Source organism: Numida meleagris, chromosome 3, assembly GCF_002078875.1.
Source record: "Numida meleagris isolate 19003 breed g44 Domestic line chromosome 3, NumMel1.0, whole genome shotgun sequence".
Taxonomy (NCBI): Eukaryota; Metazoa; Chordata; class Aves; order Galliformes; family Numididae; genus Numida; species Numida meleagris.
In genome coordinates this window covers 102,910,118-102,936,078 of record NC_034411.1, presented here as the reverse complement: position 1 = coordinate 102,936,078, position 25,961 = coordinate 102,910,118, and the positions used below count along the sequence as shown (strand labels likewise).

General features: G+C 38.5%; 1 protein-coding gene across 3 annotated transcripts in view; it reads left to right on the top strand.

Annotated features, from left to right (window-relative positions):
• Nucleotides 1-25,961, top strand: part of LDAH (lipid droplet associated hydrolase) — a 121,975-nt gene that overhangs the window by 56,953 nt on the left and 39,061 nt on the right. For all 3 annotated transcript variants that reach the window (XM_021390745.1, XM_021390747.1, XM_021390744.1), the window contains exon 5: nucleotides 24,845-25,085. In XM_021390745.1, the coding sequence (XP_021246420.1) occupies nucleotides 24,845-25,085 (241 nt within the window). The remainder of the gene's footprint in view (nucleotides 1-24,844; nucleotides 25,086-25,961) is intronic.

Here is a 25,961-nt window from a genome sequence, read left to right as displayed (position 1 = left end):
TTGATGGAGTACTGTGTTATTTTTCTTAAACTTTGTTCGCTATGCTTCTGTGAAGCACTGCTATCTTTTACTAAAAGAGAAAAGAAACAGGAATTGCCAGTTTGAGACCCATCTGACATGGGTCTGAGCATGGCAGAGAACATGATCAATAGCTTGGATACAAGTGTACTGTTTTGAGGTGGGAAGAATTCAGCCTTGGCTGTGACTGACCGTCCCATGCCATCCTTCTTAATCTCAGGATCAGGGAGTAGTTCCTGGTTGCTCTGTTTGCTGGTACGCATCTGACCAAGAACACTTCTCAGTTACCATGGTGGGCATCAAATCTTTTACGAGTCTCCTCTTTGTGGGAAGTAGAGCATCCAGAGCTTGTCAGACTGCTCTAAATTTTTCTCATGGTGTTAAAAATATTAATCATCCTTACACTTTGTAGATGGAAAAATGCAATAATGTACTCCACAGCTTAACTGATGCTTGGTCTTAACCTTGTAATCTTCTTCATTCTTTATTGAGCTAGCAGCACTGAAAAAAGAAGCTGACTAACAGATTGTTTTCACAGTTGTTGGAGCTTGAGCCTGACTCACAAATACCCCGCATCCTCCAGGCATTCTCTTCTGAAATACAAATCCTTACTTGGACTAATTCTTTGTGCTTTGCTGATGGTACTACTATTTCCTAGAGCACTCGATTTGTTTGTTAATTTAATGAAAAGATTGACACATTTCCTAGCTAATGAAATGAATTCTGTTCCAGAATTTATTTTATATATGTGATGTTGCTATTGAAATGCTAGCACCTTTGTGGTAGTGAATTAACATTTAGTAATGAATTAAACTATTATGCAATATAAACATTTCCCTTCCTATAAAGCTCATTGAAGAGAGAGTTTAAAATCTCTTGTGTAAGCTTGAGTTTGTGTAAGCTTAAGCAAATGAAATTTATGTAATATATAATTCAAAACCATACATTGTTACTATGTCTCGGTGATGCAAAAGAATATTGAAGATTACTAGGATTTGGTTATTTTTTTAATAGCAGTTAATAAAACATCACAGAACCACAGCATGGCTGAGGTTGGCAGGGACCTCCATGTCCATCTGGCCCAACCCCTACTCCAACAGGGATGCCCAAGGTGCCCCACACCACGTCCGGGTTGCTTTTGGAGATAGATCTCCACGGTGGAGACCCCACAGCCCCTGGGCAGCCTATGCCAGTGCTTCATTGCTCATACAGCACAGAAGTGCATCATTATGGTGAGAGGGATGGTGAGAGGTGCTACTCATTCCCATTTAAAAAAAGAATTAAATATGCCTAATAAGAGGTACGACTGAAATTGACGGTATATCCCAGTTGTTGGTCTTCTATCCTCGTAGCCAGTTTCTAATTCATATAAAAATTCTTCTGTCACCCATTATTAATGATCACAGGGATTGAATGACTTCAGTGTAGAGCATTTTGTTGGAGCATTTTTGAATATTGTTATTTTAGGTGGTACTCTTATGTGTGCACGTTACCTTTTTCTCAAAATACTTAGATAAACAAAGAGAACGAGTTGTCATCTGTAAACATTACTGTTGTTACTTTTGATGTTAGAAAAAGTTAGAAATTTATCATCATTCTTTTTTTTTTTTTCAAATTTAGCTTATACTAGACTATTTCTTCTGTCAGTCCAGAATTTCCATTACTGCATTGTTAGCAATAGGAACTTTCATTAACTTCTGTGCTTTCCTAGACTGCACCTTTAGTTTGACATTCATAGTTCTCGTTTTCTGTTTTCATACCTGAACCAAAGGGCCATGTTCCATCTGTTGTGAACAGCTTGCTTGGAAACACTGATGGTCTACAGGTACACAACAGAATGACAGATGTCACAACTCCACTGGCTTTTTTTTTCCTTTTGTGTAGAAGTCTGCATCTTCCTGATTACTTGCAGCCCTGAGTAACACATCTTAGTGGGAGAAGACAACTCTGCACATGACCCCTCTGACAAAGGCATTGACTAGGTAATTACATTTCAGAAGCCATCTCTTTGCCATCTTTGTCAGGAAATTTCTTTTTTTCAGGATGTGTGAGGAGTTATGTGTATCCTTTAAAAGCTCGCCCTAGCTTCAGTGAAAGTAGGATTAAGCCATAAAAGAGAGAAATAAGTCTGAATTCTTCTCCTAGTGAGAGATTATGATACAAAATTCAGTCCAGTGACCCTTCACAATAATAATTTAGTTTCAGTTGTGTTGAAAGCTTGATATGAATTTGGGAAGCACTTTCACGACAACAGGAAAGAAAAATTCACCATGATTTTAAACATGGGTACTTGTACTAGAAAACAAAATTCTTTTGTATAGAATTACTGGAATTATTAATGGTGCAGGAACTGCTAAGCAGTCTGACATTTGAAATAATAAGAGAATCTTTTCATAATGGATGAGAGAAAAACTGAATTAAGGCAATGTCATTTGTTCAACTTCCATTTTGATAAGATTAGAACCTATATGTCTAATCAAAGGTAGATAGTGTCATTATGACAGAAAATACTTTCTGAAAGGACACTGGCAGATTCTGGAGTGCTTAGAAGGTATTTTGGAAGTAGAAAGAAAATTAAAACCTAAAAACAGCTGAAATAAACAAGAATACAAATTTTGATTGCATGTTTTAAAGCTTTATTCAACATAGTAGCATCAAGTTGAAATGCTGATTACCTAAATTACATCATAGCACTTTTTAACAAAATCAGTTTGTGTAGCTCTTGTCTAGGTAAATTCATTTCTGATGATTTGACTTAAAATTATGAAGGTAAAAATATGTTTAGTGAAAAATTAAAATGTTTACGATCTTCAGTACTGTCAAGAGAGTACAATGGCTTCTCTCACACAGAGGATTACGCTTTGTAGACCTTCTTGCTGATCTGTGCTGTCACCAACAGCACAGCCAAAACATGAAGAATGTCTTTAGTTTGTGCAGCCTTGTTTTGACTTCTTCTTGCTGAGATCTGTATGCTCTTAGCTCCTTAATGGATTGCAGTGATAGGTGTTACATGGGTATGCAGTCATGTCCAACAGTAGGGGTCATGATCTGGAGAAACTCTGTTCTTATATAAATTTTATGTGACTTGCAGACTGAATTGATTAAATGCAAAAAAAAAAAAAGGGCATTAAAAATGGATAGATGGTAACGCAAACCCAATGACAGCATTGACAAAATTATTATGCAGGAGAAACATAGGTGGCTAAACTTAGCAGATCTCACAACGGAATTAGTACACATTTCAAATAAATATGCGTCTTGTGGAGAGAGCTGTGCATTTCTAAACTGTACTAGAAAACTAAACTGAGTCTCACATATAGTACTTCTCCATCAGTCTGTCCATTCCGGATAAAGGAGCTATACGTGTAAAAAATAAGCACAGCACTGGGTGGTGTACACTCGAATTCATTCAACTTTAAGTGCTGAAGAATGAAAAAAAATAAAGGAATCTAATGCTGTTTTGCACAGATTTAATCATGAGTCTGAGTTCAGCTGCCTTCAGTGAGACGTGTGTCAATTTAACTTATGGACGTCTTAAGTTGGTCTTAGAATTGGACTGCTTCTCTAATTTATATATATATATGTTTAGCAGTTCTCTATCAGTTCTTCATAGACAGCAAGCTTTTGGGAGCATGTGCCAGGAAGCACAGGTGGTCTGGGCCAGCAATTAATAAGATTTGCTTTCACTGACAATGTCCACATTGCACAGGCTACAAAATCCACCTTGTAACAGATCACAAAGTTTGGAGAAGTATTTTCTCTCAGTGAGACCTCAGGCAGTATCAGTAAGCCTGCTGGAATAGCCAGGAAAGCAAGCAAAATGAACTTGATGCCTATGCTAACAACTCTGTTATTTGGAAAAGGCAAGACGTAATGCACATGTGTTATTAAACCTGATGAAATTAAATAAATAAGATGCTATGTCATTGAAGCAGTAAGGGAGTTTATAGGGAAAAAAAATCTAGAGGGATTTTTTTAAAAATGGAAAAAAGGAAAATAATCTTCAAATAAAAACTTAAGGCAAATTTAAAAATATAAAACCTCTCTTTGGGGTAGGGGGTTGCAAAACATAGAGCAATGAGTGTGTGTTTATGGCACAAAAGGATTCATTGGAGGGATACTGACTTTTAGCTGGAACAACTGAAAGTCCAGTGGCCTGAATGTAAAAGCTCAGCAAAACAGCAGGACCCCATCGGAGGGAGGCAGATTAACTGCAATGGAGCTGAGTGTCAGCTCACACAGGAGATGGTGAGCAACCATTATTTTCACTGTCCCAGTGACAGACTGTAGTCCTAAAGGTCCTAGTCAAAGTCTTTTCTACCTCTCCCTGCCAAAAAAAACCCAAACAAACAAACAAACAAACAAAAAAACCAGAAGAAGATCAAGAGGCTGACTGGACTTGTGGTATAGCTCTCACTGGAAGCCTTCGCTGGGTCTAGGAACCAGCGCCATGTGGGTAGCAATGTAGGTCAGCTTTTCCCTTCACAGACAAACAATCCTCCTTGCAATTTAGAGGACAGAATAATATGAATTCCAAAAATTAAGGAAATTTAAAATGTAATGAGGAATAAACTGATAAAGGTGATGCATCTACAGGTGTAAAAAATGTAAGGGCATATTAAATTTGGGGTTAAAATTGATGTCTTTTCTTCCATCAGGGAGAGGCATACATCTTTCTATCAGGGAAAAGTGGCATGATCAACCAGTTATCTGCAAATGACTAAACCTCTTGGGAACTAAAATGTGATCACTGATTTGAACAGTCTTCATTCGTGCTCTGAAGATACCCGAACATTACTGTATTGTGTCTGTTTTCTTCTTTCGTATCTTAAGCAGAGAAGTCAGCTTTTATTCATACTTTATATAGTCTGTTACACATGGTACCAGCTTCTGATTCTGACATAGGTAATGGGATTTATGGTTTAAAGCTTTGTAGGACCACCAACGTTTTACGTAGGCAGATAGTGATAGGACAAGGGGGAATGGTTTTAAACAAATAGAAGGGAGATTTGGGTTAGATATTAGGAGGAAAGTTTTTACTCAGAGGGTGGTGAAGTGGTGGCACAGCTGCCCAGAGAAGCTATGGATGCCCCACCCCTGGAGGTGTTCAGGGCCACACTGGACGGCGCCCTGGCAGCCTTATCTGGCAAGGGGCAACCAGTCCACAGCAGGGGTTGGAACTAGATAACCTCTAAGGTCCCTTCAAACCCAAGCTGTTCTATGAAGAAAAAAATAATAATTGCTATTTGATTTGTGGCAAAATGTAGGTCTAGGACTTTCAGAAACAAACAAAAAAAATTCCTTTTTAGTTACTCCCATACTTGCTTGCTCTTTCTGGGCTTGTCCTCTCTAAGTGATTGTTTTCAGAGAGAACTACTGAGTAGCTCCATATACTTGCTTCTGAAGAAAGGAATGTTCAAGTCTTTGTCTTTTAATATAGTGGACACCCTGTGGTTAGGGACATGGTAGAGTGGTGGGCATGATAGTGTTAACTTGATGGTTGTACTTGATCTTCAGGGTCTCTTCAAATGTAAATGATTCTATGATTCTGTGTTCAGCTCTTTATTGTATTCTCACATACCCTCTTCGCTATTACATGAATTTTCATTTTTCTCTTCATTTTTCAAAAAAGGGAACTGCTAAATTGCCAGTCTCAAGCACAGCAAGAGATTTCCTCCCTCTCAGCTCTCAGTAATTCTGCTTAGCCTTGCTGCTTCATACAGTGGGACACGGAGCAGTAAGTTGTTCAGTTTTGCTTGCTGCACAGTAGTAACACCTCAGTTGTCAACGGTTTATGGGCGTTCGGCCCGGTTCCGTGACGAAGGGGACGGGGGATCCACGGGTCCACGCCCCGGGAAAAGGGAAAAGGGGAAAAAGGTAGGGAGATGGCCCTGAAAGCAAAGAACAGTGGCAACAATCTGAGGAGAAACAAACTAATTTACTAAATAAGATATCGGAATGCAAAACAACACACTATAATACAATATAATTACAATTTAAGCTGATAAATCCAATACAGAGAGAGAGAATGTCCCAAAATCAAGGTAGGCCTTACTCTACTACCGATGATAAGACGGCCGGAGAGCGAGGTGCTGCCAAGACAAGAGACGGTGGAAAAAGGGCCGAGGTCTCGTGATCCGCAAGTTTTTATACTGCGAGCTTTTATCTTTTCCCTCCGGCTGGAAAATGGTAACAGAGGAGCAAAGTACCGTGGGAACTGTAGTAGTCCTTCTCTTCTGAGGACCAGGTACATTCACTACATGATGTTATGATGTGGAGTACCAATAACCGAAAATCATAAAACCATGACATCAATAAAGTTAAAGAAGTTTCCAGTGGTCTCTGCTTTGTACATCTGCCCGCTCTCCAGTCTAGTTGTCTTCTTGCTTGTAGCTGTAGAGGTAATGAGCAAGACACCATAAAAGTTAAGAAGTCAGGTGACCAACGTACAGCGATAAAATTCTGGATTTCTTTTTGCAACACAAAACTTTAGGATTAGGAACATGAGGAATTTGCAGAGTTTCATGTTAGGTAGGATTACCTAATTACCTATATTATGCCATTTCTTAAGATCTGTACTGTAGCTGTTGAGACCTTAACTTCCAAACCAAAGTCTAGAGTATGCCAAGGAAGCATGAATGGGAGTTTAGGCTTATGGTGCTTGTCAGTTTACTTGGCCAAAGCTCATTCCTAGTTATCTGGTCCAAAGAAAGCTTTTTAAGATTAACCTTACATTGATTTGAGTGTTTTATTTTGCTCACTAATATCTTGTGCCATATTTCTGTTACTCTGTGTTAGCACACCATGGCTCAGCTCACATTAACCACAAATGGGAGCCATAGTTCATCATGCTGTCAACACCTGAAAGTGGGTAGTTGTGTCCTAGATTTGCCTGGCTGAGTTCAGTATCTGACCAGCAGGTTTAAATATAGAAACTCAGTTTAGAAAACAAAGATTAAAGATCTCAATGTGGCTGTCTAAGAACAGAAAAATGAGTGGATATGCACTAAGCAAAACTAGTTGATAAATCCACTAATTTTGTATCTAGTGAATATAGACCAAAGACTACACACTGACAGTTTTCCTTATTTGATTACTAAATATCTCCTCTGAAACAGAAATTAGGGCTACTTTAAGGTATGGTGGCAATTAACTCTATTTTTGCTTCTAGGAAATTCTTCTGAAATATATATGTCATTTATTCTTTATAGTACCTTGTATATATTATGCCAGCAAATAATGCATCTCTGAACAGTGTTGTCATACACTGTATGCCTTTTGAGTGAGAAAAGCAGGTAGATACCCCTTGCTCAGACCTGGAAATTTAAGGGAAATGTAGATTACTTATAGTTCAGTAATCCTCTTTATCAGGAAAATATACAGTCCAGACATCTTGAAGATCAATTGCAACCTGTAAATAGTAGACTGATAATAGAAAGTACAAATATTATTTAGTTAAAATTGATTTCTAGAGCAATGAAAATAGAGGTTTGACAAAATCATCAACAGTACATCCGTCATGATGTAATTTCCTAGTGTATATGTGCAAGCTTCATTTTAACAATGATCATGTTTTCAAGAGTGAGGATCCAGAGTAAATAATAACATTGCTTTAAGATTAGCTTGTTTAGATTAGAAGCGTGTGATAAGAAGGCCACAGGAAAAAGGGAAAAATGAGGTCTCAAGACTTTATGAGGCGAATCATATTTTATTCATAATGTTCACAGAAATGTACATCTTCTACCACTGACTTTAATGTATGTTGTTTAGTGCTCAGCTGGATGTAGAAACAATGTGATAACTAAGATTTTTGTCTGTGATGATTCAGAGTAGGGAAGCACAAGAACAATAATGTTGATTTGAAGAGACTTGATTTTTTTTAATAACATGTTTATTTGGTTACTAATGAACCATGTGATTTCTTTTCAGATGTATGTAGTTAGAATTCAAATACACCTATAAAAAATATTTTTTCTAGGAAGTTAAAAGATATTAAAGTAGCCAAATGTACAAACAGAAAAAGAATAAAAATAAACTGAAAACCGGAATCTTTGGTCATTCATCAAGAATCCAAAGTAAAACATGAGAATGAAGAGGAAATGAAAGACTAAAAATAAAAAGATGGCTAGAATAGTGAATAGCAACAGGATTTATGAAGTACTGTGGATTTTTACACATTTGTTCATAAAATCTCATTACTTTGAATCTCCAAAAATTTGGATTTGTATAGTAATAACTAAGTTAAAGGATTCTGTAAAAATGAGGGAATCATAAACACATAGCAAGAAGTGAATTTCAAAAACAATTAGGGTTTATAGCACATGTTTTCAAAAGAGCTCAACACCCTTTTGAAAGCCAGGTTTCCCAAGGAACTTCTTCAGCTGGGCGGTGATATCTTTTGAAATTGTGGCTGTAGATGTCTGTGTGTAGGACTTGAAAATCAGAGCCCCACATCTTTGGAGAGCTGGACCAATCAATCAAAATTCAGCATCAAGATATGTTTCACAGAGCTTGAATTTCATAGAATCGTAGAATCACCAAGGTTGGAAAAGACCTACAAGATCATCCAGTCCAATCGTCCACCTATCACCAATAGTTCTTATTAGACCATGTCTAGTAAGTAGTTAGACAACATCTAAATGTTCCTTGAACACCTCCAGGGACGGTGACTCAACCACCTCCCTGGGCAGCCCATTCCAGCGCCTGACCACTCTTTCAGAAAAGTAGTATTTCCTAATGTCCAGCCTGAATCTCCCCTGGCGCAACTTGAGGCCATTCCCTCTAGTCCTATCACTAATTACAAGAGGCCAACCCCCACCTCACTACAGCCTCCGTTCAGGTAGTTGTAGAGAGCGCTAAGGTCTCCCCTGAGCCTCCTCTTCTCCAGACTGAACAATCCCAGCTCCCTCAGCCACTCCTCATAAGGCCTGTGCTCCAGACCCCTCACCAGCTTCGTCGCCCTCCTCTGAACATGCTCCAGGGCCTCAATGTCTTTCTTGCAGTGAGGGGCCCCAAACTGGACACAGTACTCGAGGTGCAGCCTCACCATTGTTGAGTACAGAGGGACAATGACTTCCCTACTCCTGCTGGCAACACTATTTCTGATACAAGCCAGGATGCCATTGGCCTTCTTGGCCACCTGGGCACACTGCTGGCTCATGTTCTTGTAACCCTGAGCTCTTAACAAAGAAGTTGAGCTGCTTCATCAGCTCTTGTGCTTCATTGTATGTGACACAGTTATTCCAGATGCAGAGGACTTGGTTTGGGTCTTCTGCTTAGAAGAGGATTCTTAGAATGGGCAGTGTTAAAGTATTTCCTACTGTGCCATATTCCTAATTTGTTCATTCTCCACAGTCTGTGGTGAATTTTACGGATGCTTGCTTTAAAGGTCAGAGTTGAAAAATATGTTCCTCTGCATTAACTTCTGTGTTGAGAATGGTGGATCCTGTTTGAAGAGTTTAGTCCAGGAGTGAAAGGCACTGGAAATAGCCACAAGCTGGATACAAAACAACTAAAAGTGCACACTCAGTGCATTTAGGACATTTCTAATAAACTACTGAATTAAATTCAGATAAAGGCTGTATTTTTTTCCCTGGCTTTTTACTATTACTTGTACTACATTTAATTGTAGGAGAATTTATGCAAATGTCACAGTGAATCATTTCATGTACCTGAGGATCTGTTGAGTGACTGTACAACTATGTTTAGTGACATAAATCAACCCTAGATTTCTTCTCAAGAGTCACCTTCTGTGCTCCTTTGAGTGATGTTATCTTCAGAATTAAGTGTAACAGAAGTCCATTTCCATCTATTTAAGTCTTTAAATATTTGAAATTCTTGATTTCTACTGTTTGGATACAGTGCTACTTAACTATGACATTTAAGAAAATTTTTTTGAATTTGCCCTTTCATTTGGAATTTAGTGTTAAATATACATTTAAGTGAAAATCCAGAAACCACAAATGTATTTAATAAACTTGTTACCTTTGGAGTCCCGTAAGAGGGTTCAATTAATGCTAATGAAAATATGCTTCTAATAACTTTCTTACAACGTTTCTAGTCACTGGAAAATTGTAAGAACACCCTGCTGCATTTCAAATTCCAAAATGAAGTATAATTCTGTGTCAGTAGAATTCACTGAGTCCTAATTGTTCTTGAAAACATTAGAGTGAATTTCTGCTTCTCTGTTTTAAAAAAGCAGTATGACTACTGTAAGTAAATTTTACTAAAACCAAAAGTACAAAAAAACAGATCTGAATAAATACAATTTGAATTGTGACCTTTAATGGCAGCTGGCAGAGTTTGGACTTTTTGTCTGGCACTGGCAATTGAAAAATACTCACCAAATTCTCGTTCTCAGATGCACTAATACCCTTCTAACCTGATGACCAGTTTTATTTGCATGATAAATTAGAGTTGATGTGTATGCTCTTTTAGTAGATTCCCGCACATACTCCACTCTTCATAATACAATTAAGACTACAGCAGTCTATAGCATTGCACAGGAAGGAAGTTTATATTTTTCCTTTGTTATTTAAAATGCTTACAGTTCTGGGAAAGTCAGTGGAAGAACAGAAAAATGAGCTGATTCCTCTCTCTTTTTTTGCTTCTGATACCCTGGCAAGACACTGGGATGTAAGTACTGTCTTGAACTTCAGATACATACCTTGTTTCGTTTCTTCCATTCACAAAAATAAAAGGCAGAAAATTTGACGTTCTGTTCATTCTCAGTGTATAGTTCCTGTCTCACTTCTGTTTTTCACAGATTAAGTAAGTCAGGTCTTGTTCTGCTCTTCTTACTCCAGAGTACATTCTTAAGTAAGACATTTAGGAATGGTTAAAATGGTAATGTACTGAACTCCTTCCAATATTAAATCTCATCTTGATTTTCCTTATCTATCTGCTAACCCTCTAGCCAAGAACTAGGATTGACAGGATGCCTTTTTGAAGCCTCATTTCAGTGGAGGATGGTGATACCCCATCAGTGTCTCAAGCAGAGTACTTAAAAATAGAAGTCTTAAGGATCTCAAGGCACGGTTGGAAAATCATGACTTTCCTTTTTCATCAGCAAAATGAGATTATAATTGTAAGGCTGGTTTCTCATTCACCTTGTTCAGCCACTTTTCCTTAAATGCATTATCATTGAGATTTACTACATCGATGACTGTGAAAGCAGTTGGCTCAAGACAGCAGAGAATCTGATTCTTAATACTTTCTTTGTGTTGAGCTATCTGTTTCTTCATCACACACGTTAAGGTTCATCCACAGTGGTAAGTCTCCCAGATCATGTCTAGAAGGACCATAGTTGCCGGTACCATAAGCGTACCTGCAGATGGAATGAAGTGGTCTCATGTGAGTGCTACACTGAAAAAAAAATCCCACCCTGTACTTCCAACATGAAAATGGAAAGAATTTCTTTTGGAAAGTGGCAGCTGCGTTCTGACATTCATGTAATGGGAGCAACTGAAAGCTTTATGGTGTGTAACTGTGACACTGCATTCCAACATAAGCTTCTCCCTGCCCTTCTTCCAACCAATAAACTATTCTTCCTCTCTTTTCACTCTCACCCCTCCTAATCTTCTTCTGTTTATATGCTTTAATCATAATAGCAACAAATCCATCCCTGCCGGTATTATCGCACCGTTGCAAATTTTGGCTGTCTCCTTTGGCACTTCCCTTGTAGATGGAATGATATTGCCCACTTTGATGGGGCTTAATTCTCAATGTAAAATACTGCTCTGTCAATGAATATTTTCTCTATTAAACTATTTTCAGTCCAACAATAAGATACAGCTTTTTGGGAGAACAGTTTTCTCATTATTACCTTAACCCATAAAAAGGCTTTTTTTAAAAAACATTTTAGGCAAGTCTTCAGTTACCCAAATATTTGTAGTACAGAGTAATTTGCATTTCAGCTCTGTGAGACTAGTAAATGTAATGAACAGTCTGTATTTAATATTTTTAATATTTTTAATAATTTGCAAATAGTTCAGTACTTAGAGCTGACCTGTTGCAAAGTAGTTTGTAGTGTGTGAGTGAACACTTCTGTGTTCTAGTCTTTTGTATATCTAGCAGAATTCTGGACTTTGACTGGGAAAATTCTAGAAGTATTTCTTTTTGGAAAATATTTCAAGTAATGTGAAACAACAGATTTTTTTTTTCTTGTGCCATGACTCACTTTTAAGGTGAGATGTGGATGATCCGTTTCCTGTTGCCATTAAACAGGTTTCAGTGTTGGAAATCAGGTGTTAAGAAAGATACTGACAACCTTTTGAAAGGGAGACCTGCAGCCAAAGACATGAGATACGACTTATTGTTGGCTTATTGTTTTAAAATGGAATGATCAGAGTTCTCAATTTAGTTCTCAATCCAAGAAGATACTCTGTGACTACTGTAGTAAGTGATTTAGGGCAGTCTTGGCCTTCATCTGTCTCTATAAGAACAGTGAGAGGATCTCAGTCTCCAGGGCTGAGAAATCATGGCTTTGGTGAGATTTGCATTGACCATAAACAGTCATATTTAATAACTGATAAATAAATTCTTTAATCAGAATTTGTTAATGAGGCAGAATTAAGCAAATTGATAGAAATTTTGTGACTAGTTTTGGCAGGACCAAGTTCACTCTCATTGCCTTACAGTAAGTGAAATCATGTGGGGCCAGAAGCATTCAGGAGGATATTGGGCTTGCCACAGTTTGTTTAGGGCTCTGTCCTATCAGTTATTCTGCTTGTCACCAACTATTGTGTCAGTAAAGGTAGTTTCTTACTCTTAGCAGCTGAAGTTAGACAATACCAAAATTTCCAGCCCTCTCACCGTGCTATTGAAAGATATATTTTCATTCCATTTTAGTTCTTCCATTATTGAATTCTTCAGAGCAAGTTTTAGTGTACTCCCAATAATATTATGTGAAAGTAATACTACGGAAGCCTGATTGTGATTCACATTTTAAATCTCTTTTAAATCTTTCCCACTAGCTCTTCGTACTGCTAGTGCAATGAGTTCAGTCACAGGAATCTACCATACAGGGCACAGAATCAAATCTATATTAAGTCAGTGGAATGCGACCTTGAAGTAGACATAAATTTAGTCACACCTCACCTTGCTGCAAATAGCACTCAGACCTACTTAACTTCAGATGTGATTGTATGTGGTTATTGTGCCCAGCACTGTGCGCATCATTACACTAAAGACTACGGCAGTTTGAAATACAAATACATGTAAAAAATGCTGGTCCTTGAATTTTGTTTCCATCCAGGTTGAGCAGCCAGCACTGTTGAAGCACTGGAAGCTTGAAGCATAATAGCCATACTTCAAACAATATTTAATAGTGTACGTTAAGAGGGTGCCAGGACGTGGTAAACCTTATGATCACTGTAGGGCATTTCAAACAGATGAGAATATTGCCTAAAGGTAGAATTTGAAAGCAAATGGTAAAAAATAAACCCAAGTTCTTCATTCATTTGAAAAGTATGTGCATTATATATATTTGTAGATAGTGAGTCAAATTCAGATGTTGAAGGAACCATAGAAATTTATATGGGATTCTGTTTATGTTGAATATAAAGACACGTAAGTTAGTATGAGTAATAGACCAACAAACTAGGAGCAAATAGAATTTTTAGAGTGGTGTGGAGCAGGTAGATTAACTTTCATTTCAAGGCATCCTACTAATTGCTTTTCCTGCTAAATTCTTCTCTTTTTGCTGCATAGCATAGAATTAAAACCACACAGATACACTACTGAATTAAGGAGAATCTCTACTGCTGCCAACAAATTGGCTGTAGTTTTGTTGGTGTACATGGGGGGGTTCTGCCGTTTTCCATCAGCTGGAAAGTTGAGTTTGTCTGTTTTGCTGACATTGAACAGCATTAGCTAAAAGTTAACATTTATTTATACCTTGAATTGTTGCCATCGTCTTTTTCCAAGGTAGTCTGTAGAAGTACAACAGAGGTGAGGTGCCTGCGAGGTGCGTTGGTATATTCATTCTGCTCCTGCATTTCATTAGTAAGGAATAGCGTGGCTATTCTTGGCTAGTATTTGCTCTGCAGCTAAAAGAATGCCTTAGACTAACTTCTCCCAGAAATGGCGACATACTTCAGGCAAAGAATATACCAGGAACAGAATATGAAAGCAGAGCAAGCTCCTTAGGTTTTTTCTAACAATATTTTTCTGATTAAGTCATGAAAAATAAGGAAAAGATTTGGCATTGGGAATGAGTCTGTAGGGCGGGGAAACAGAAAAGTGAGGTTGTTGTAATCTATTGTGTTACACTGCACTATTTCAAAAGAAAGATACAAGAAATTATGAACCAACATACTAAAAAAGGAGATTTCCCCTTAAATCTCATTTACTGTTTCTTGGCTTGCCTGTATTTATGTCCAAGCTACAAAAAAAAAAAAAAGTTTTGTTTGCTATCACTGAGGACAGCATTGTCTTTACTACAGTTTAATATTTCCGTTAAAAAAAAAGTTAATATGTCCTTATATTTTACCCCAGTTAATATCACAGTGAAATACCATAAAATTGTGAAGATTATACACAACTGTACAAAAAGAGCATCGGTGCTGCCTGTATCTTTAATTACCCTCTATCTTGAAGGATGTTAATGCTTTTGAAATATTTGGAAACAGTGCATATGTGTACATATATTTGCATGTTTGCTGTTTCCTGAAGAACCCACATAGCAACTGCTTTATGAGTATGTCCAAATAGAAATAGTCTTAGGTAAATTTTCACTGTATGATTATTTGAATTTATGTTATTCCAAATCCAACCTGTTGTAGTGTTCTCAGAGCAAAATCTCCCACGGTTCTAAAATCTCTTTGTTGTAATCCAGAGTGTTGGAGATGTGTCTGACCTAAGTTGACCAACTCCCTTAGGGTCACTACAGTGATGATATTTTGTAGAGGCGAGAACGGGTCTACCAGGGTTGTACCTGTGGTCCCAGAGAAACAAGGGTGATCTCTCTCTCATACACACTGATAATTCTCATTTAGTCTGTTTTGTTCAAATCCAGATAGAGTTTGAATTCAGATTCTACCCCGAACTATTAGACTGTAAGTAATTTTATCTATAAAAACACAAAGTAAAGTATGAAAAAGGGGAGTGCCTCATATGCCAAGAGGCAGAGGCATCCTTGACATCAGGCTAAGATAAACGGAAAACAGTGCTCAAACAGGAAACAGCCCTTGTCACACTGCCCACTTCAGCTTAGGATGTGATGCAACATAATATGAAGGCAGTATTTTGTTAAAGTATGTTATGAATTTCTAGTTGCTCGTCTGGGAGACATTGATTGGAGCTTGGCTACCACTTCTCCACAGTCTTGGTTTTTGCTCCCTGGGCTCTGGTTTGACCTCTGAGTGACAATCTGGCCAAGGAACAAGAGTGAAACGGCAATGGAGACAACCACGTCAGCACAGCATTTTATGGTGGCAACCTCATCTATTGGGCACATATTGTAAGAATCAAAAGTTTGGGTGAGGAGAAAAGAGATTTAAAAATGGTATATTGAGCATTCAAGGAGAGATGTGAAGATGGGGAAGGACAAGACATATGAAAAACCTGCATATGTCGAGTAGCAAAATGTACAGCAGAGGGCTGAGAGTTTCCATCAATGCATTTATGAAGATGAATGATAGATGTCACCATGGAGAGAATTCATCCCCATTTCAGTTTGGCATAATACAGTTTATAGGACAGGAAACCATTAGTAGTACTGTACAACTTAATTTCTAGCCAACCTTGTTCCAGAGAGGAATTCAAACTGAAATAGATAGAGGAAAAAGCCTACCAGGATAATGAGGAATCTAAACTGTGGGAAGAAAGGAATTCTTCATCTGCACGTATCTCTGGTTTTCTTTGGCTGCATTTTCTAGTGGCTAAAAAAAAAAAAAAAAAAAAGTGATTTTCTGAATAATTTGATGAGTTTTTTTATCAGAAAAGACTGCTCATGTCTGTGATAGTGCTGTGAGCCTGTCATCTTCTCATCCCGCATCCTGTGCTGTATCACAGATGTGGTGTTTTGGATCTTCTTCTAAAGTATCATAAATGTGTCACTGAGTGCTGGAGGGTTTCTTATGACTTGGTTGTGGAATAGGTTTAGTGATCAATGTCTTGTGCTGGAGTGTTTAAAGCGGTTCATTTCATTAACAGGATTCTATCAATTAAAGGGAAACATTTTTTGGATGGTGTTCTCAACTTCATGTTTCGTTCTTAATTTCTAGAGAAAGGATAAAAACTTGGCAAATAGCATTTGATTGGAGTTTTTTCCTCCTGAAAGGATAAAGTGGAAAGTCAAAAGTTAGTTTTTCCTCTTTCTCCCTATTGTTATAGTTCTTCGATTCTCAGCACCATGATCAGAGTTCATCTGACAACAGACTGTGCAGCCCACAGAGCAAATGTCAGAAGTGCCCTTATGGTAAACCAAGCGCACCAACATGGCACTTAACATTTCTTTCCTGAGCATAACCATGCTGCAGTGACTGTGCCAGAACACTATATAGCTGAAACACACTTTGGAAGTTTTACTTACGCACTAACCATTTACACAAAAGGAGAGAAAGGAGGGGAAAAAAATCCTTTTAAATTTATGCATTTACTTTTCATTCTTCCTGACTTACTAGTTTGGTCAGTGTGTGTAATATGCTGTTGTCCCAGGACAATGCAGTTACATTAAAGACATGTATGTAAGCAGCATTATCAGACCTTATGTGAACTTTTTACAACTTCATAATGAAATATTCTGATTTTAGAAATAGAGAGCATTCATGTAAGGTAGCATTTCTCCCTTTTGCAAAATTCCTGCCGACAGAGATTCTGCAGTTGGGATCTGATAGCTTGGTGCAGCATGAAAGTTGATGTCAGCACAGATATCTGATACCTACTTTAGCATTTGAATTTTTTCGTATCTTTCCAATACGTTGTGTTACCTCACTTGTCCCACCCCAAATTTTGTTTCTTATCTTTCACACTCTGAATAAACTTAACTTCCTTCAGAAATTTTATCGTCCAAGCTCTTCATTAATGTTATGTTTTTACCTGTGGCTGGTTTTGGATTGAAACCTTTACTTTTAGGGTGTAGAGCACAGAATAGAATCTTAGCTATTTCTCAGGGAAGCAGAGCTTCCTCTGTGCTTCTTCACTCTATGTAAGATTAACTTGTCAAGCATCTCTTTCTTTTGCTTTCTCCACCATATCACGTTGCAAACTCAGCTCTTCAGCATCCCCCACGTATCCCGTCAGCTGTATGACTTACTAGTTGTTTTTTTTTTTACTTGTTTATGCTCTGAATTATTTTTCATGGGCATATTTAAAGATAGCAGTAGTTTTTGAGTTTGTTCCACGAGCTGAGAATTAAAATACCAAAATTAACTTTACCAAATTTTATTTTCCATGTAGTATCACAGTGTACAATCTCAGTGCAGTCAGAGTCATCGTGCACTGATGTTAATGGTGATAATTTGCATTATGTTTTTTTTGTCTTGGTGTACACTTTATAGACACTATATATGGAACATGAAGTGATGCTTAATAATTCTGAAACATCCAAGAACAAACAAGACCATTTAACCTGTGCCCAGGGAACATCAGGGAAGATGCTGGCTGGCTTTGGCCAAAATCGTGCCAGAGAACATAATAAAAAATTGCAGTTCTAGAGCCTTGAATCTGGTCCTGTTTAATTTACCAGCACTGAGGCTGCCATGTAAACCGGGAGCCACAAGCTTAGGCAATTAAAATGCTTCTGCTGGTTTCAACTCGCTATTTATAGAATGCATACATGGGGAAATATATGCAAAATAATCAATAATTATTGGCTCTGATATGATAAATCTTAGGTTATTTCTGTACTGATACCATAAAGAAAACTGGTGTACTCTTGTTTGGGCCATAGCTCAGCTCTGGGCTGCTTCACAATGTCTAATTATGAATTTGCTCTTTTTGTGTGAGCTGTCATTAATATTCATGTAACCAGCGTGCTGGATGGGGATCCTTAGGTTTTGCGCTATATCTATATAGATATATAGATATATAGAAATATAGATATATATTCAGCTAAGAATTACAAGAGTGTATGTGGGCGGAGTGTGTACATGGGGTTTGTGTGTGTGTTGGACTTGGTGCTTGCCCAGCACAGGGACTGGGTCTTGCTACTAACAGCACAGAACATAGCAAGCAAAATTCACACCAAAGTCCATTTGGTGAATGAATCTTAGGGACAGCTTCCATGTGATTATGCTTAGTCCTTAAAAAGACATTTGACATTTATATTCTAGTGTTTTGAGTCTTAAGCAATATTGTTTGGATTCATACAGTTGATTTTAATCTTCCTCTTTAACAGTATATATTTTGATGTAGAGTCATCTAACTTGGTTAGGTTGCATATTAGGAAAAATTTCTTCTCAGAAAGAGTGGTGACACATTGGCACGGGCTGTCCAGGGACGTGGGGGAGTCACCGTCCCTGGAGGTATTCAAGAAAACGGTGAATGTGGCACTAATGGACGCGGACTACAGCAGTCACAGGCATACATCGATGGTTGGACTGGAGGATCTTAGTGGTCTTTCCAACCTTAATGACTCAATGATTCTAAGATTCAAAATAAGTGTGGTAAGACATGTCCAGGGGATTAATTCTTATAAACACTCTGCTATTTTCAGGCGTAGTGTTGTTAACTGTGTTTGAGATATTTGTTCTGTTACATGTTTAATATTGCCAAACATTCATTTAGGATCACAGGAGATCAAGAAGGTAAAATTGAAGAAAGTTCGCATCATATGGAAGCACTTCACCCTAGGACTGAAATAATTTTTTGCCACTTCTGTTCACTGTTCAGTTCATTCTCTGTAATGAAACTATTTGGTTTTCTTTATATCAAGCTGTGACAGCATGCTGATATAGCAAGCAAAATGGCATCTCTAATGAGCAGCTGAAGAAGTATGTAAAGGGGGGCTATAAGAAAGAAGGTGACAGACTCTTCAGCAGGGTCTGTTGTGATGGGATGAGGGGAAATGGTTTCAAACATAAATAGGGGATGTTTAGATTGGGTATAAGGAAGAAGATTTTTACAAAAAGGGTAGTGAAGCACTGGCACGGGTTGCCCAGAGGTGGTGGATGCCTCGTCCCTGGAGCACCTGATGGAGCTGTAGGTGTCCCTGTTCCTTGCAGGGAAGTTGGACTGGGTGACCTTTAAGGGTCCCTTCCAACTCAAGTAATTCTATGATTCTGAGAAATTACTAAAGATTTTGAAATAGAATTCACTGTTGATAGCATACGCAGACAAAAACCAAATAGAAGAGTGTATATAGAAAAGTGACAGAGCAAAGTGAAGTGCAAGCCTAGGAAGCCCTGTTCGGGGCAGGGAAGGTGTAAGCAAGCGCCTGCTGTTTTGCCCTGCGTGTTTTCCTGTAAATCCTTGCGGCACAGCTGTGTTAATAAAGCAGGATGCACTCCCCTGACCCAAACTGTTTTGCCTACACGTCTCTGCAGACCGAGTAAAAGAAATTGTGATTAATGTGGCACTCTGTGTCAAGGGTAGGCTGTAGATTACCATTAAGTGCATCATTATGTTATCTTTGAAAAATTTACTAGGTTTCACCTGACAGATAATAGCTTTTCCTTTGCCAGCACAACAGAGGAGTAATAAACTAATACATGGGCTGAGCAAGATAGATGAAAAGAAGTGTTATGTTTGATGGTGAAATGGCTGTTGCTTCTCATAGGCTTTTTTGAAGGTAAAGTAAAACTTGCTCCCATTTTCTTCCCAGCCCTGTGATATGAAGTCCTGCCTCCTCCCCACATGCTGATGCTATTGGTACGGGTCAGGGCTGTGTGGCTGCAGAGCAATGCTGGGGTGCTGCGTTCCTTGCCATGGGTCAGCACGATGTCTCGCATACAAAAAGTAATGGATTGCTTCCTGCTGCTGCCAGCTGATGGTGTCTCTGGGGCTGCTGTGGGCTGCACATTGTGTAACTGGTGTGGAGTCCTAACGTGATGTTCTTTTGTTGGTGGTTGTTGCATGAACCGTTCCTACACCCAAGTATGAGCACATTATTGCAGCAGGAGTGAACACTTCCAAAATCTCACAAGTCAAAGCAAGCATCCAGCTACAACTAGAGCAGAGTGAACCATCAGGTCTGTTTTGAGGAAGTTTTCATTTCTGATAGTGTAGGAGGAATATTTATTTTCAGTGGATCAGAGTTTTTTTATTTTACAGCTTCAGTAGAGAGATCTGAGTGTGGGTAGGGACAACCTATCCATTGGGAGCCTAGGTATGCCACCAACAAAGTCAAGCTGCAGTCAATGCCTGTTTGGGGTTTCTTTTGGGGAAGGAAAAGAAAAATCTTTAAAATGGCTCCTGTCCTGTTCTGACACTTACATCTGTCTTTTCATTTTAAATGTCTGCATAATAACAGGTGCCTGAATTTTCAGCCAGCATTTCTTATGTGTAGTCAAAACTGTTCAATTTCAGAGGTGTTGAGCTCCTCTCATTGACATCACAGGAGTTACTGACTGAAAATTGTGGCACTTTTTTGAATACTGATTGTTAAGTGAGATCCCATTCTTTAAGTGGAATGTTATATCCTCAGTGTAGTCATTTACTCATAAAAAAGAGGCATTACACACGCAAATGTGAAATCGTAGCTGACAAATGTATTTCAACTCTTTCAATAGAAGACATTAATGAAAAATAGGAGCGTGTTTTGTTGGCTGGATCTGATCTTCATACTTTCAGTGTCTTTATATAGAAACTATTTAAACATTTTACAAAAATCCCGTGTGACTGTGTTCAAGACTAATAAATTGTGCAGTGATAAAAACCATTTTGTTGTAAAACCAATGGTTGGATGTTTTGTTCTCTCTTCTCTTTTTAATGAAAAGAAAAATCTTCCAACTGTTTTTGCAAATCCAAAAATGTGGAAGTAACCATCAAGCACTAAAAACTCAGTGTGGGAAAAAGTGGGCTCTGAGAATCATAGCAGTTGTCTGAATGTGGATGTCCTGTCCCATGCTTATGTGCTCACCTCTGCAAAGTGAATGAATCAGCAGGCAGGATTTGCTGTATTTTGCAAGTGAAAATGCTGGATGTTAGAATACAGACGAGCTGCCTGAGCTTCCTTCACAGTTAGCAAAGGGGATGTCCTCTTCTGTGATAGCTGTTAGTTTTCATACCACCATCTTGTGTTAAATAGATTAAAAGCCAGATGGATTGTCCTAATGTACAGGAATGTATGAGTTCTCTATATAGGCAGCTAGGAGGAAACCTTTGTTTTATTCTTTAATATTTGCATGAAGCAGTGATGGCATAAAGTGAATCGTAGTCATTTAGTGGTCCTGCCTAACCTGAGCTCCTTGGCCACCGTTGTGCTCTCAAGGGCTCGCTTATCTCTGAAATAAGTAGTTCCCTCATCTCTGTCTTGTAAACGTTGTGCAGATTATACACACCTGGAGTTGGTAGGTTGATAGTTCTATACACTAAAGTATATGAAGAGTGACAAAAATAAAACTACAGAAGTCTGTACCTACTCTGGTGTACATTGTAAGGTAAAATGTATTGGGGATTTAAGGCAGTTCTCTGAATGCACATTCAGATGAATGCATATATTCAGGCTGTATCCTCTGCATTCTTCCAGTGATATATATACTATGTGACAAGTGACTAGGAGTTGCCTTGGCACCCGCTTTAAATTATGAGATGTGCTTGCAGATAATGTTAGCTTTTTGTTGTTAATAAAGTCTAAAACACTAAAATTTGTGAGATGCTGCATCATATTTCAGTCCTTCAAACCTTTCAGGTCTTGAGCCCTATGTAATTTAAAGAGTTAAAAATAGATAATGAAAGCAGAAGAAGCTGGCTGGTGACAAAGCCAAAGAGAGACACCTTGAACTTTAACTGTGAATGCATGTGTCATCCTGAGGGCTGAAATCTTGCACTTTAATAGCATTTTAAATAAATAACTGTCAAGCGAGGAAAAAAAAAAAGCTTCACAAATACTGTGTATCGTCACAACAATCAGCAGTGACCGTTTCAGTATAATGCAGGAAGGTATGCACAATTTTTGACAGGTTCACCAAAGCACAGACAGGGCTTTGGTGTGACCTGTAACTCGCAGTGCATCATGGACACAGGGCATGTTTGCCTTCAGTAGGTTCACTGGCCAACTTGCAGAAGTCACCATATCCATCCAGGTCTCTGTGAGCACTGTCTCTAGTTGGCCAGTGCTTAACCAATAAACCTCACTAGACTTTGAATGAGGAGTAGCTTGAACCAGGAGATTTGGGTTTCTCACTCTAGTTATGTGTAACATTTTTGGTATTTTGACTGATTGTTATCACAAGAAACATCTGTATTATATATGAGAAGAATTTCCATAAACAAAAGGATCATTGTGCCTTACACATTAGGTAATGATATATACTGTGGCATTCATAGCTCTGACAATACCTGGTGCTTTAATACATAATGGCTTCTGTTATCAGAATGACTAGTTTTATATAATTCTGGAAGTTGTAACAGGAAACGTAATTGTGTGCCATCTACGTGATTTCAGCTGGTGTCAATTGCAACTGGAGGAGATCTTGGCATTTTACAAGATAAAAATGATTAACTGATGTCAGGTGTTTGAATCTTACCATTTTCCTTCATTTTACTTGTATATTTTTAATTCACTTATTTCAAGGCACAAAAATAACATGCTGCTTTTACGAAGATGTGTGTTATTATAACAAAAGATGTTAAGTCTGTTGTATCCACAGTTGTCTTGCAAAGAAGCTGAACTACATCTTTAAGCAATTCTGCAGGCAAACGCACATTTCGGAATCCTGGCTCGAGAATCTAGCACTAAGCTAAGAAATAGCTGATAAGTGTTTGAATAATACAGATTTTGAATTTCTTTGTTATTGTCTGCCAGAGATTAAAGAAAGAAATTAAATAAAATTGCCCTCCATATTACCACCATCTTTTAAATTTGTATGCCGTTAAAAAATGCAGGAATGCTGGGGACGTTCTGACAGCTTTCTTGGCTTGTCTTTCTTTTACCTCCAAGGTTTAGCGACTTCCCCCAGTGGTTAGTACAGCACTCCAAGCAACTAATCCTGTATCTATAAACTGTAATGTCAAAGGATTAATGTGTGCCTGGGAACACAGGTCAAATCTGCTTTAGATCACAAGAGCTGGAGTTCAGCTCCTAGCTGAAATATCACGAAACTGCCATATAATTTAGTACAAGTCTTGCGTTCCTGTACTTCAGCTGCTGGTTGCCTTTAATAAAAAGAGGCCCAGGACTGATTTCCCTGAGAATGTATTTTTCTTTGTCTGAAACCAAAGTAGTATCAGCTGGAAAGTGGAAGGATTTCTTAAAATAGTTCTGTATTGGCTATAAATAATGCTTTCAAAGTCTGCTTTTAAAATACTGTGGAAAGTTCAGTAACGGCAAGTTACTGATATTTCCTGAATTACTTTGCTGCGTTACAATGCCCAGATTTTGTAAGCATCTTGTTGTGGCACACTGAAAGCATGCTGCTGCTCACAGGTGTGCTGGGATGCATGAGCTGGGGCTGACTGGAGAGCAAAGACAAACATTTTGAAACAGTTCTAGAATATTTTTAACGTATCAATCTAATTCGTGCAATCTATAGAGTGATACATGCAATATGTGTAGCGATATATGCAGCGAACAGACATAGAAAACTGCATATATAACCGCATCTTTTTCTATCTATGCTAGTCATCAACAAAGCACTACAGTTTATACTTAATCATCTGCAAATGCAGTATCCAGAATCTCTCTTATTTTGCCTCCTTGATACTTGTGCTAGGTACAGTAGTTGCGTATCTTTGAGGCTTTTTCTTATATGAATTGTCGTCACATTTCTACATCCACAAAAAAGTGGCAGGTATTTTTTGAGAACGTTTGTTTGATATTAACATCGAGATACAATGGAGAGTGGGTATATTAATTTGCTTTTAGTTGGTGTGGGTGGAATTTTTAATTACTTTTTTGTTAGTTTAAGGCTGCAGTGTATTCTGTTATCATAAAATAATTTACCTGCTTTAAAACACATGTCTTTCACTCTAGCATACTAAAAGCAGTGATGTGCACCATCTGTGCACATCTCAGTGATGAGGTTGTGCTCTCATGCTCCTGTCCTGACCAGGCGTGTTGAGGTGGAACTGCCCATTGACAATTCTGTGTGCTGTCAGACAGTCCAAATGCTGGATGTGGGGCTGCCTGCTGCCCTCTGGTGGGGCAGTGCCTGCTGGACACTGGCTCCTTCTGTCCCAGATGGGCTCCCCACTGAGCGCTCCCATCCTTACCCCACATTTCCCAACCCAACTTTGTCTTTGGAAAATATTAGGATGATAGACATCTTTAGATGAGAGCAGCCTTTTGGAATCTAATATAAGAAGGAAGAGGACAGCCTCTTTAGCAGGGCCTGTTGTGATGGGACAAGGGGAAGTGGTTTCAAACGTAAAGAGGAGAGATTTAGAGCAGATATAAGGAGGAAGTTTTTTGCAGTAGGGTGGTGAGGCACTGGAGCAGGTTGCTCAGAGAGGTGGTGGATGTCCTGTCCCTGGAGACACTCAAGGTCAGGCTGGACGGGGCTCTGAGCATCTGATGGAGCTGTAGGTGTCCCTGTTCATGATGACTTTTAAGGGTCCCTTCCAACTCAAATAATGCTATGATTCTGTGGTCAGGGCACACCACAAAAAGGCTATCTACGTGTCTGCATGTGGCAAACCCAAGTGGCAACTGGGTGACGCTACCTGCAAGGCTTGGCTGGGTGCCACAGGTGTTGCTGACTGTCGTTTTCTCCTGGTCCCACAGGTTCTCCGCTCCGTGCTGCTGTTTCCCACGATAGAGCGCATGGCCCAGTCCCCACAGGGCAAGCTGATGACCCCGCTGCTGTGCAAGCTGCGCTACGCCCTCTACATGCCCGTCTACCTGCTGTCCTTCCTGCCCGAGGGCGTCAAGGCCTCCCTCGTGCGGTTTGCTCTGCGGGGGATGAAGACCTGCGATGAATCTTCCATAACGACCTCAGTAAATCTCTTCAGCGTGGATTGCATTGGTGAGCACGTGGGGGTTTTTTGATTGTGCCAACTTTTGTATTGTTCTCGTTTAGTGGTTAGGCTTTTTCTAGACAAAAGCTTAGTACTGAAGCGCGAAGAAATTGTAAACTGGAAAATATTCTAAAATTAAGACTACAGGAAAATCTCAATTTTTCAATTCAAAAAAAAAAAAATAGAAAATCTTCAAGGGAAAATAAGAAAATACATTCCCAAAGCATCTATATTTGTTAAAAAAAAACCCTGACTTATACTGCTAGCAGTATCTCATGTGATTAAACCATTGTTTTACAGTGGATCTTTATTCATCCCTCCTTACTTTTTACATTTCCTTCATACTGGGTAGTGAAATAAATCAATAATCAGTTTCACAAAGGTTTCTCTACATAAGTTTCATTAAGCTGTGATTTAACTCTCTCTGTGTCATTTTTGTAATCTGTATTGGAGTATTAGTAAATTTAGGAAAAGGCCTTCAGCCTAAAGGGACACATAAAAGTTACTTTGTGCACAGAAGAAATTCAATGCTTTTTTGGGCGAAGACAGAAGATTAATGTCCTTCCATTGATATGGCACACCGTATGCATAGTTTGCACATTCTAGCAACAGGAACAGCTTTAAGAAAGGGAATAATTTCAGATAAATTATGTTACATTTAGAATGAAAACCAGAACGTGGATTGTGCTATACTCCAGGTATTTTAGTAAGTTAGCAGTTGAAAACAATTTGGAATAGAATTGACATGCTAACACAGTAATAACAGCAAGAAGGAAGTTTAGATTGCATTAATAGTAGTAAAAACACATTCCTAGATTTCCAGTTGTGTTCTGTCTTCTATCAGTTAATTTTACCTCTTAATCGTCCAAACAGATGTGCCAGAG